Source organism: Necator americanus, chromosome II, assembly GCF_031761385.1.
Source record: "Necator americanus strain Aroian chromosome II, whole genome shotgun sequence".
Classification (NCBI taxonomy): Eukaryota; Metazoa; Nematoda; class Chromadorea; order Rhabditida; family Ancylostomatidae; genus Necator; species Necator americanus.
The window spans coordinates 12017443-12030932 of NC_087372.1; the positions used below are offsets into that span (position 1 = coordinate 12017443).

Sequence of the window (13490 nt, forward strand, 5' to 3'; positions counted from 1 at the left end):
TTTTCGCCCACGCTCAATCGTCATTAGCGACTCTATTACGCATTCTCTTTAGTCCTCTTATAAATCGTAATACTCGCTCATACAACACTTGTCGGTAGAATCACAGGGTCAGTTTGTTGCGCATAAGTAAGGTTAGTCGTTTTTCATTGAGCGCATCTGATTGTTCCGCATAAGTCAAGAGGTAGACTGGTAATGATCAGAGTAAGTTGTTGATCTGATCTGAGCGAGGCAATCTGATGCTAGCTTGATTGCTTGCCGTGATTTTCAACGGGTCTGTGAGTAGTAACTTCTTGTTCAAACATTTCTGCTCCCGGCAGAGCGACATTAGAGCCAACGAGAATTTTTTGACTAAAGAAAGGTGTTGTGGACAGATGCTCTCGATGATCTGCTACTATGAACTGCTGTTCTCGTGATGATGGTTCCCAAACTCTATTTCTCACATCAAAAGGTTTCAAAAAAGCTTCAACACAGCAGGCATAAGAATTTTCTAGGTTAAATATTTTTCTGCAATATTGAGAAGGGCTTCGATGTACATCGTTTGCAAGTGTTAGTAATTATATAGATCAGCAGCTGAAGATTGATAAGTTTACTTCGAAAGCAACTGTTTACTTCCTGATGGGTGAAGAAATAAAACGTGATTAACTTATAGTTGAACGTTGGGTAGTGATGAATCAGTCGATGTAACAGCTAAGTTGTGAGATCCACTTTACACGTTTTAATTTAGTCGATTCTAGCTGTCTAAGGAATTGCATCGTTGGGTAAAATGAACCACTTTGAGCACCTGATCCACCGGATCACTGAATTATTGTGAGTGTTTGGCCTGTTTTAGCCTGATATATCCGAAGTGTGCGCTGTGAACCGTTTCTACTATCGGAGAGAAGAAAGCATAGAAAATTTGCCTCGAAGCCCTCCCTAATTGTAATAAAATAGGAGCACAGATTCGTGAACACATAGAAAGAAGAAGGGTTTTGCAGCACATGGATTGCGGACTGAATTTTCGTTGTTATTCCCCTATTTTCGCTTTCCAGCTAAGCCACGCCCAAATTCATACTATATGTGGCGTTGTAAGCATTTAATAGGCACGTCTCCCTCATAGCTACTAACTGGCCGTTAATAGTCTTCAATGAATCATTTAATTACAGAAAATCATATTTAGGACTAGTAGTAATTAACTCATCAAGCACTGATCAAAAGAACACGCGATCAAACGTTGTCTGATGAATTTAGGGGGCTTTTTTATTCGTTTTAGTTATTCAGTGTGTTCCTTTTTTTGTCGAAAACAAACCAATGAAATCTCTTTTACGAACGTGAACGGTGATGTCGAAATATGTGGTGAGATGAATAATTTTCAAGTACAGAAATATTGCAGCGTCTTATCTAATCTAAAGCTCTAATCCATTTTCCGTTGGTGTGTCACTGAACACGGATTGACCACCATTTCTCGACAACAGAATATGGTGTCATTTTGAAATCTTGATCTCAATTGCGAGCAGAAGATTTGATCCCACATACTAACTATGGGGTGATGTGGCGGCAAGTGGTTCTGCAGTGACTGCACGATCGACACATTGTTCGAAAGAGCCAACCAAAGGTTGAATCAATCAATCTGGTGTCGATAAATTGGGACTTTGCCTTGTCTGGAAGGACAAAAGCACTGACCTGATACATCAGGTAGCTCCGCAAATGATTGCATAGACCACTTACACGTTCGTAAACCTCAAGCGATCCTGAATTGAAGTGCATGTGTGGGCACATCTCAAGCGGGTTGATTAGCAGCAGGTGCTTTATCCTTTATCCTTTACAATAAGCAGAATAGTACATAGTACAGTATGATAGTATAGTACTATAATAATAAGTGATTCCACCAGAAGAATATTCCTAGCAATATTTGGTCAAGACGATTCTACGGTAGCAATCCGACGTTGCTGCTGGTTAGTGCGAGAATTTTGAAGCCAGACGGCACAACTTCCAAATTAACAACGTCCTTTTCGTTGCAATTATGCATCTTCTTTCAAGGAAAAAAAAAGATTGATTGCTGCTTGTTCTGCTACTAAAGCATTTCAGACTAAGTCGGTTTCTGTTTCTCGAGTAGTAATTCGTGAAATATGCATGATTTCCAAGGTTTACTTATTTATTTATATGAAAACACCCGTAGATGAGACACAAAACAGAAAACAGAAACAAGAAACAGCAGAGCTCACTATAATTTTGAGAAAATTTTAGTTCTATTCAGGAACATTGCCCTTTCATTGGAATTGTGTGATGGGTTGAAAGCTACAGAAAGTGAGAAATCCTCACGCGTTCTGCTTTGAATGTATATTTAAATTGGTTGTGCAGTTTGTCCTCCTCATATATTGATGAATTTATAACAAAGCTCAGAGAAGAACTGACATAAAAATGCAGCACTTTTTCAACTTTTTATTCATTCTGACGAATGATGTGCAGAAAATGACGACATATATACAACTCCAGCTAGAAGTTTCAACGGTTTCTGTTTCCACTTCTGAGTGGGGCTCATTTGATTTATATCGGGTTTCCATCATAGCTGTTGTTGCTTACTTCCTTTCCTTTCTGAAAAGTACCTGTTTTCTAATCAGGATGAACGAAGTCCCTCCAGCTCATCCACAAGCTTCTTCTAGTCTCGTGCTTCTGAATCACAGTAGGACCACTTTCATAGCATTTTTCGTCACTACATTCAATATTTCGAACATTACATGCAACAAGGCAGCTTGAGGTTTGCGAAAAGGGACGTGTTTGAAGGATGGAAGCACTTTCGTCGCTTGTCGAAGAGGCTCGCAAATGGCGCTCAGTGTTGCCGCTCCTGACTCCATTGTCGAATGGAACAGTGTGCGCGGCAAAACCATGAAAATGGATCAAAAACAGCATATCATGAAGCTGACCATGTTGGAGTTTTCGTACAATTATAGAGTTCCGGATTTAGATTCCGAGTATTTGCGTGGCTTCACTCATTTCCTCCAAATCTACAAGAGGACTACGCTTGTTCGTACAAGGTACGTTAAAGCGCCAGTTCCCTCAGCAGTCTATTCATTGACCATTCATTATTCATTCACCTGTGCAGGCTGCTGATTAGACCTTATTGATTCTGGACCGCTTGCTCGGGTATGCGGAGCGTGCACATGGGTAGAGCGTTCTCATTTGCAGGACAAACGTCGTTTCCTAAGCTGTTTTATTTAAGATTAGAAGAAATTGAACGGAGCCGCACTCATATCCGTGTTCTGCACCTCTGGCTCTATGTTCTCTATCAGGTTTCAACACTATTTCACTCAATTTCGTGACTCGCTGCCTTTAAAGGCAGAATATCCTCAATCTGACGTGGTGTAGAACACGGCCTGGTTTCGCTCATCTCTCCACAATCGTCGTATAAAAACGGCGTTGAGACCGTCCTAGTCCGTGCTAGATCCGTCAGAACCCTCTTCTATGTGCACGTTCCGATCGCCCCAACACCTTGTTCATTGGCTTCGGGTGAAGAGGCCGGCGAGAAGACACCACCAGTATTCGACCGCTCACATTTGGAAGCGGCGCGTGCACAAGGGTGGCGCGTTTGCAACTGAAATCGTCGCAAAAAAACACCTGTTTCTACGACGTTATTTTTTTTACGACGATTAAGGAGAGGTGAGTGAATCGATCCGAATCCCGCAATCTTTAATCCCATCTCAAGCTTTTCTTGTTCGCGACTCTACGTTTTCAGGAAATAGGAGAAAGCACTTTTTGCATTTAAAAAAAACAAAAAATTAGTTCTGTGCTTAGAATACAAAAAGACTTTCACCCAAAACTAAATGAATATTAATTTTGCTTAGTTAGTTAGTTTCTAATTACTTTTAATTTTAACTTAGTTCCATTCATTTACGCTTCAAGTTTGATTTTGGCATTATGCTGTGACTTTTCCGATGTACAGTACTGACATCATCGCTGACTCTTTCTGATATCCTAGCGAATTCCAGATCTCTTGAGTCACAAAATGTAAAGATGTTTGTAAAGTATGTAAGGAAAAGGCAGAAGACAACAGAAGGCAGCTAACTTGAGGCAATAGTGTAGAAATGAAGATCATTCACACAAATCAGTCCCTTAGCTACTAGTTGGAGCTAAGCGTTACCTGTACAGGATGTGGCTACATACATCGATGAGACCTTGAGAAAAAAAAGACTTCAGCATGCTATACTGTAATGTTAATCAGACAATGTTCTCAAAACGTCAATATTGCTTCTCGCTTGTAGAAAAGAAGGAATTATGCAAAATGCGATGTGGCTGAGAAGCTGCTTGTGTGCTAACAAGAATTAAATTAAGCTTTCCATACGATCAACAATGCCATAGTAAGAAGTGAATTAAACGGAAAGTGATCACATTAATTGTGTAGTTTGTGAACGGCATGAGGAAAACAATTAACCTGTAAATTTCGTTAGAGTTCCGTTGTTGTTCATACATAAAAAAGAGCTGTTTTTTTTTTATGGATTATGGCTAAATACGGTGTAAGTCATCTACAATTTAAAGTGCTACGACTCTGAACCGTTACATCTGCGCAATGTTGATCAGTATAGTAGAAGTGAAGTATGTTCACTATCTAGAAGTAATCGAACTGCGAATATAGATCCATGTTTGCCGCGGTATCTTAAAGACATCACCCCACGAATCTGGAGTGGTACGGATTCCCGGTGGAGTACTCGTATACGGGGTTGCAGATTATGGAGAGGGGGTATTCCGTTCATTTCTTCCTAATTGCCGTAGAAAACGGCCCGGAAGATGACCGACCTTCGACCGTTCCGGCGCACTATTTTCCACAATGAGTTCGATTGGAGCGCACCAACCCTCTGCGGCGCCGTATCTTCCGGGCCGTTTTTTACGGCAATTAGGTAGAAATGGACGGAACCACACCCCTCTCCATAATCTACTATCCCGTACACGGATACTCCACCTGAAATCCGCACCACCTCAGATTCGTGGGGTGATGCCTTTAGGCACTGTCTCAAATATAGCGCTGCGATAGACCATCGCGTTCTGCTACCTTTTTATCTTGCTTTGCTGGGATCTTTCTCATATCATTTTTCTTCGTCACACCGCTGTATGTATAAATTCGTTGAAATAAATGGTTTCATTTTTTGCGAAGTTGTCTGCGGTTCTTACGTAGCTGCACTTGAATGTGCAGGTTCGTGTCAGTAGCACGAAAAAAACTCACCCGTATCACCTGTGCTTCCGCTACGCGTCAATTTGCTCGAACGGGCCCCAGTAGTAACCCTACTTGCCCAAGAAGTTGCCCAGTAGTTTCTCTTCTCGGAGGAACTCAAACTCAACTCATCGCATTTTTCTTCAAAGGACTTTATAGAGAAGAAGTCCTGCAGCTGATCTTCCTGTATAAGGCATCACGTGCATGTTTGACCGCTCGCATTTGGCGTGCACAAGGGTTGCGCGTTGACTGAAATCGTCGCAAAAACGGCTGTTTCTACGTTGTTTTTTTTACGACGATTAAGAAGGAGTGAGCGAACCAACCCGGATCCCGCAATTTATAGTCCCATCTCAAGCTTTTTCCTTTCGCGACTCTACGTTTGCAAGAGATAAGAGGCAGCACTTTTTGCACAAATATGAACAGAAAATTAGTTCTGTGCTTAGAATACAGAAAGATTTTGCCGCAAAATCAAATTAATATTTATGAAAGTCAAGTGAAAATGATTTGATCTTAAAGGGAGCATACCACGAATCTGGGGTGGTACGGATTTCAAGTGGGTAGTTCTTATACGGGGCCGTAGATTGTGGGTGATCCCGTTCATCTATTCCTAATTCCTAGATGCCTTTGAGGTAAATATTTGTGTCGAGTAAGCAAAATTATTTCCACAGAGGAATTTGGGAGATTTTTAGGCGTTACTTACTTCCATTTATCTACGCTTCAAGTTTAATGTCATCATTACAATCATTATATCATATACTATGCTATGACTTTTCCGATGTGCAGCACTGACATCATCACTGACTCTTCCTGACATCCTAGTGGATTCCAGATCTCTTGAGTCACATAACGTAAAGATGTTCGTGAAGTATGTGAGGACAAGCACAGAGGAATCATCCATTACGGACTCCTCCCATTTGGCAAAACACTCAATTCTACTCTACTGTCAACAAATGACCGGATTGAAGCCGGCGATCGCCTAAAGGCGGATAGAATTGGCTAATAGTAAAGGTGTTGTGTTCCATCAAGATAACGCCAGGCCGCACACATCCTTAACGACGCGTCAGAAACTCCGAGAGCTTGGATTGGTTGTTCTGCCGCACCCACCGCATAATCCGGACCCAGCACCGCGCCTATCACTTCTTCAACTACCTGCAAAATTTTCTTGATTTGGGCTCAAGAGAAGTTGCAGAAATGGGGTGGTCAACTTTTTTGACAATAAGGACCCATTCAATCGCAGAAATATGAAATCACTATCAAAATGGGCAAATGTTATCGAACAAAACGGCGCATATTTCATGTAAATCGGTTAGTCCTAGCTATGTTACTTCCAACGTCCAAATAAAGCAAAAAAAAACTCAGAACTTTTAACTTCACCTAATATCCTGCCTCGACGACTGCTTCCAATGGCAGCCTTACACCTTAGATTGTCGCTGGTGCAAACTCTGCAGGGCTGATGTGGCGAGCAACCATCGATGCGCTTTTGACAGGAAAATAGCTGACCGTCTCAAGTCATCTGACCCGTAGCACTCTGTGGCGCCGAGTCCCGCTCAGCAACTAAAGAAATGGACCGGAAACTCGTTCCGAAGTGATGGAAATGAAGATGCTGGAATGAATGATTAGTGTCACTCGCCTCGACCATCACATCCGCAACTAATGCATTCGGCAGGGACTAGGTGTGTATCTCTTAGCCCAGAAAATGGGTGGAACTCGTCTTCTCTGGTATGGTCTCGTCTTGCGAAGCGATAAACACACTCTCTATAGTTCCAACATAGACCTGATTGTACACGAAAGCCGACCAAAGAGGCGCCGAGGCAAGTCTTTGTTGCTCTCGCATTGCCGTTACGAAATAACTAGGACGACAGCATTTGGTTCAATTGAACAGACTACAAAAAAGTCCACTTCTCTTGTACTCCAGTGAAAAGATTGCTTGCTTGGTTTACTGATTTACTCTCTCTCTCTCTAAGTTCGGCATAGACCTTTCCTCCCTCTCCAATTTAGGTAGGGTTCGGAAAATGATTTGCGAGTACAAAAACGAAAACACGAATTTAAAACGATGCGGGGGAACTTTTACATCCGTATGATTGTTGGAACGGTTCCTGCCGATTCTGCTGTATTTGTAGGAGTTATTCTGCGTTTTCGTTGCAAATAATCTTACAGCGGGGCGGGTGTAGTGTAGCGGCTAGAGGTTCCTCTTCCTGCACGATCGATCGGTGCTTCGAATCCGCCCTAGTGCCTTTCATCCCTACGGGATCGATAAGTTATTACTAGACTGGTCTGGGAGGATAACAACACTGACTTGACGCTTCGGCGAGCCACCGAAAGTCATTGTACAGGCTAGTTACACGTTCGTAAGCCTCAAACGATTCTGAATTGAAGTGAACGTGGGGGCGCATCCGAAGCGGATTGCTTAACGCTGGAAACTTTATCCTTTATCCTTTAATCTTACAGCACGGTTAAAGCTGTCTGATTTATTATTCTATTACTGTAACTGCTTTGCTACTTGCAGATTTCGCCGCCATTGTAACCGAACTGGATGTATTTTATAAGAGTGGAAAGAAAAAGTCCATACTAGAAAGTGCTTCTATAATTTCGTTGCAGGAAAAGAACAGAACACTAGAAGGAAAAAAAAACAAATAATCATTCCAGAAGACAGAATGGATTAAACTGAACAGAAACCATAGGTTGCTCAGAAAGATAAAATTCTAATAATAATAATTCAAAACTCCTTCACTGGAAAAAGGAGACTTCAAATTCTACTGAGCAATCTGGACATCCATTTCAACTTCTACTGTACCACTCTTGAACTAACTTGTTGTCATACGAAGCAATCTCAACTCCGTTTTTCTTGCGTGCTGTAACGAGAAGAAAAAGACGTGGAGAAGATGTAATACTTAAGCCGTAGCTATTCATTCACATACGATGGAAGAAAATTAGGGGCAACCGATCCTTGCAGCAGACTTTTTTTTGAGAGCAAACATTTTATTCGCGATCTCTTGAAAACAAAGTTACAGTGTAAACCCCGACTATCTATTCGCAATAGAACGAGAAGCAGCTACTTCTATCCTTGTTGATGGCAAGCGCGAAGGAACTCCTTTTCCCGCGAGGCAGTCTTTGGCCAATCTTCGCATGTCCCGATTAAATACAGCAAAAATTACGGTGTTGCAGGCTCCTGAAGGGAACAGTATAACACTGATTCGCTCTATTTCACAGGCACTCACCTGCAGACAGGAGCCCAGCTATATAAAAAGGGCCGACATTTCTGAAAATAGAGAGGCCGATCATTTCAACGAATCCAACGCACACGCTTGGTAGTATAACGAAGAGCAATGATGTAAGGAGGATCCCCACAGAGATAAGGTTGCCCTGTAAAAAAAAAGTATGTCTCCGATGGGACAGCGATAGATGAGCTGACTCGTACCTGATTGAACCTGCTCTTATCTCTACCCACGCCGGCACCCATCTTTTTCGAGCTATTCTGGATGGCTCGAAGCTTGAACAACACCAGGAATGTTAGTATAACGACAAACAAACCCATAATCTGAACAAATGTTACTACCTCATTATCGCAGAAATTTATCTTCACACACCATATTGCTTGTCCCCCAGTACAAGCGGAACTCATCGCTGACAAAGCAACCAATTGTTGCGCAGTTGGGACGTTCCACTATTGGTGAGAGAAGGAATTCCAAAAGTAGATCGTTGCAAGCGAAAACAACTCCAATTAGTAGTGACGTAAACGAATATGCAGCAGACAAGAATTTCCGGTACAAAAGTGGATAAAATAAGGCCTGAGAATAGGGTCTCAGTGGGAAGGGCAAACAAGTTAGAGGACGGTGGGCGGAGGAGACCTACCAGTGCTCTTTCCGCTGCAATTGTTATGGTCAGTGTTAGATTGATTTTCAGTTGAATCACTAATGGTGTGCTAGAAATCATAACGAAGTGTGGGTTTAGATTTATTTGAAGAGGATTCCAGACTGCTGTCATATAGATTGTATATGGTAGGCCTGAAAAACGTTTGTCCACTGATAAAACATTTTGTCCGATTGAAAAAAGCGAACTGGTCAAGGCATGTAAAAAGTCGGCGATGGCCAAGAACAACAGCAACCGAAGTGCGTTATTCTGACGCAAGTCCTTCACTCTAAACGAAGAAATGAACGAGCCTTTTGTATCCGCAATAAGTTTCTGGATTTTTTTAATCCAGAGAGTAAAATTAAAACTTACCTAAGAAATATGAAGAGAATGAATCCATTAAGAATGATGACACTAAATTGGAGTGCCAGAAGTACGATATCAGTGATAAGGAACGTCAGGTTACTCGTCATAGGTTGCAGCTAAAAAGAAAACTAGAGGTCGATTGTGTCCGATTTAAACAAGTAAGTAAGTCCAGCTAGTAACAACAAGTAAGTCCAGCTGCGGAACAAGAAGTACCCGTGAAACTATACATCTTCCACGACCGGCTTCCATGATCACCTACACCCCGCCTCCCTATTGCTCTCTAATCAACGCCGCGACGAGGCGGTGGATAGTGCGAATTTTGAGGGGAGGCGGGGGGAGTGAAAAACGAATTGCCGAAGCGAATTCTGATGTACGGACATAGCTAAGCGCACATTATTGGGAATAAAAAAAGAAGTAGATCATTCTATCTAATGTAACTTCACACCCTACACTACTCTACTTTACTTTACACTGTACTCTAATGTAAGTAAAAAAATTATCTCAAAAAGATGCTCCAGAGAAAAGAATAACATGCATATATTTTCACACATCTCATAATTTAACACATTCCAAGCCCTAAGTCTTCTATATAAACCAGCAGTGCATAAGCGTGTGTTTGTCACGATGCTATTCAACTAACTCGTGTTCAACTTTCAACTGCGGCGGCTATAATAACAGCAACTTTATGCGCTTAGTGCTTTGCATACTTTCTCTGAACTCCTTTCTGCATTTTACTTTTTTCAAAATTTTACATAGATATGTTTACATAGAGCGCATGTCAAATATTTCAATACTTGCTTGTACGTTTTATACAGTTTTATATGATAAAACTTTGTATGGTTCTTAAAACTTCTTTCAACAGCGTTTTATCGCTTCATTTCTAACTATTCTCTGCATAAAATCAATATGGCAGCTTAGGTGTATTAGTGGCGAACAGAGACCTTTGTATCTTCGAGATATACCTTTAGGTACCTTTAGGTGCAGTGTGTGTCTGCGAGACATTATTCGAGCCTCGTTAATCGTTGAATGCCAGTTTTACCCAGCTAGATAAGCAAAAAGAAACCCTTAGAAAGCGAAAAAAAATTAGAGAACATAGCACAACACCGATCAGTGGGACATTTTTTGAAACATCTCTTGCATTCCCAGGGATGGATGAGTTTTTCCCACCTAACAAGTCGAAACAGGATAATTTCATTTTCACTCGCATTTCTAAATGACATATTACTTAAACAAATCTATTCCATTCTTTCTTTCTTTTATGTTAACTTACAAGCACACTTTATGTAGACCTTCAAACAACATCTAATACCAGGTACTTTCCTTTCCTTTCGATTTTAAAGGCGCATCATAGGAGCTGCAGACGCGACGAAAAAAATCGTCGTAAGAGCGGCAGACGCGGCGAAATTGGTGGGGAGGGTGGCGTGGGCGGGGCGTCAGAAGACGTAGCACAAGAGGAGCAATCAGGCGATTATGACGGTATCAGGAGACGCGCGGTGCAATTAACGACGCTCATTAGCCTCCTGGATACGCGGTGGCACATCATACGGGTGCCTCTTGACCGTTCCCCAGTACGTCCTCATACTTCTTCTCCAGTACTAATTCTACAGAGTCGCCATTTTTGTTAGCAAAGAATAAATAGGACAAGTTTGGAAGTAACTACAGAACAGCCAAATGCCAAATGCATCATCGTCATCAAAGCCTGGTCTTCATCACACTGTTTCATTCTGAAACGGCTTGTACGGATCCTTCTATAATGCAGCGAAGGCATAGGTTCCGGTTAGATTTTGAGCAAACTAAGGCACAAGATGTTCATTTTGGAATTGCTCGCAGTCCTGTCTTTCCAACTGGTCATGAATTCTCAGCAAATACAATTATTTTGCTCATTCAAACGCTCGTTAAGTCAGTCCTTTCCCTCTGGAGGAGGTTTCGATGTCCGTACAAGATCCACAGTAAGTCAACCACATACAATTAGCAGAAATAGTGTCGTAACACAATGACACGATGTGCCCTCAGTGAAGGCGTGCACTGACTTCTCTCTGCAGTCTGCAAGAAGTTTCCCTGACTTTTTTCTCTCTGGACTTACAGCTTTTCATTATTTTTCCGTATAAAAGTGCGGGAATAGGGTCACGTCTCTGTAGAGAATTCTTTTTCAACGAGTTTTAGCGTGTTTTCTCCAGTTGCATCTAAGATCCTACTTTGAAGAAATTTAACTCCTATCCTTACACACGATCTTTACTCATAACCCTAATACGTAGGAAACAGTTTTAGTTCGTTCAGAAGTTTGTTCTGGATCGAGGGCAACTCCTTAATGACTTCAGTTTGAAGGGATTGGATTGTTGCCCCACTTTTTCAGCAACTGTGCCTAGTTATTTTTCCTTTAAGAAGGGTCTCGGGATTTTACTATGATTCAGATTAAGAAAAGCACTGATCATTTTACAGGTTACTTTAAAATTACACCAAAAAAATTAGACAGAAGTTGAATCCCTATGAGCAATGATCTTGACGGCATCCTAAGAGTAAAACAAACAACAAAGATAATGGAAAAGGATGTTGTTAAGACTATGTTATTCTATTTATCCACTATAATACGGAAACAGGAAAAACTGCTAAAAGGGAAAAGAGAGGAGACAGACCGGCCCGGAAGAGTATACTTCTCCGTGTAGAGAACTCTATGCACGCTCTCACCATAGACGCTCAGCGTCGTCATAGTGCATCACGTTCCCTACTTTGCATCCCTACTTCGCCGTATACTTGTTCCTAAAGATGCCCGTGCTGATAATTCGGGGTCAGTGGAGTGTGTAGTGGATGAACTAATGAAATGGCGTCGGTGACATACATGTTTGGTTTCTATGAAGATATATTCCATCATTCACGGCTGGAGCTTAAGAGTCCTCATCTTCCGCTTGCGCTGCTCTTCAGGCGTTAAAAGGGTTGACCACTGCCACGTGAGATTATGGCGTCGATGATTCCTCCTAAACGTGGAAGCGATGGTGAAGCCCGTCTGTTCGCACAAGTCGACAAGTTGTCCAGCGTGCGCTACGCCGGATAATACCATTTTCCTGGCACATCGGATTGCTGTTCCAGTCCCATCTTCGCATTTGCGTCGATTCCGACAATGACCACCTACTGGCTTGCTATTTTAGACATCAACGCATTGAGTTCATCATAGAAAGCGTCCTTACTGTTATCCTCAGCGGTTTCCGTAGGTGCGTGAACACTTATGATCCAGAGTATACGTCCTCTGCGATCCCGCAGTCGTAGAAAGGTGCATCTAGACGACGTTGAGCCAAATTCTTCCACCAGGCTCTTGTAATCGTTCCTCACAGCTATCGCGCAGCCACTTACTTTATTCTCATCAGCATCGCCGCAATATATGGTGTAATTTTCTATGTTGATCTCTCATGTGTATTTCCTGCAGTGCAGCAAAAGGCACACGGAGATATCGCAGAAGTCTGGATAGAGCGGCTTGTTGGAGTTTCACTCGATAGTTTTCGGCAGTTCAGCGTGACGAAACGAATGGTTGTTGCCAAAGATTCCATGCTCTCTTCAGGCAGTTGACTTTTCAGATTATGCGCTTTGGCGGTTTGCTGGACGACAACATCTTTTTGCAATGTATGGGAAGTTTTCGCCATATAACAGTGCAGGTTATGTAGCTCGTACGTTCCTAATGTGTACACTCGAACGCCTGATTGCGTTTAGTTAAAGCAGGGCCACCACGTGCAGGTAGCAGTCAGACTCATATATGCGGCCCCGTTGCAAAGATGCAAGAACAATTGCAGGAAGTTCCGTAGCATAAAGCTACCTAGGATACAAACAGATCCACAACTTTACGACGTGAATGATGGAATATATCTTCATAGAAACCAAACATGTATGTCACCGACGCCATTTCATTAGTTCATCCACTACACACTCCACTGACCCCGAATTATCAGCACGGGCATCTTTAGGAACAAGTATATACTGGCGAAGTAGGGATGCAGTAGGGAACGTGATGCACTATGACGACGCTGAGCGTCTATGGTGAGAGCGTGCATAGAGTTCTCTACAGCGGAGAAGTATACTCTTCCGGCCGGTCTCCTCTCTTTTTCCTTTT

The 13490-nt window shown here is 42.2% G+C and overlaps 1 protein-coding gene across 2 annotated transcripts; it reads right to left on the minus strand.

Annotated features, from left to right (window-relative positions):
- Positions 1-8202: 8202 nt before the first annotated feature.
- RB195_017595 (uncharacterized protein) lies at positions 8203-9501 on the minus strand (the record flags this gene model as incomplete). 2 transcript variants are annotated; one of them, XM_064184659.1, is made up of 6 exons in its annotated part: positions 8203-8348; positions 8398-8542; positions 8598-8717; positions 8767-8967; positions 9032-9101; positions 9401-9501. In XM_064184659.1, the coding sequence occupies 6 exons, from the start codon at positions 9499-9501 to the stop codon at positions 8203-8205; spliced, it is 783 nt and encodes a 260-aa protein (XP_064040540.1). The 2 variants fall into 2 exon arrangements, with proteins under 2 accessions (XP_064040540.1, XP_013304704.2); XM_013449250.2 differs by lacking the exon at positions 9401-9501 and having other exon boundaries at positions 9032-9112.
- Between the last annotated feature and the right edge of the window lie 3989 nt (positions 9502-13490).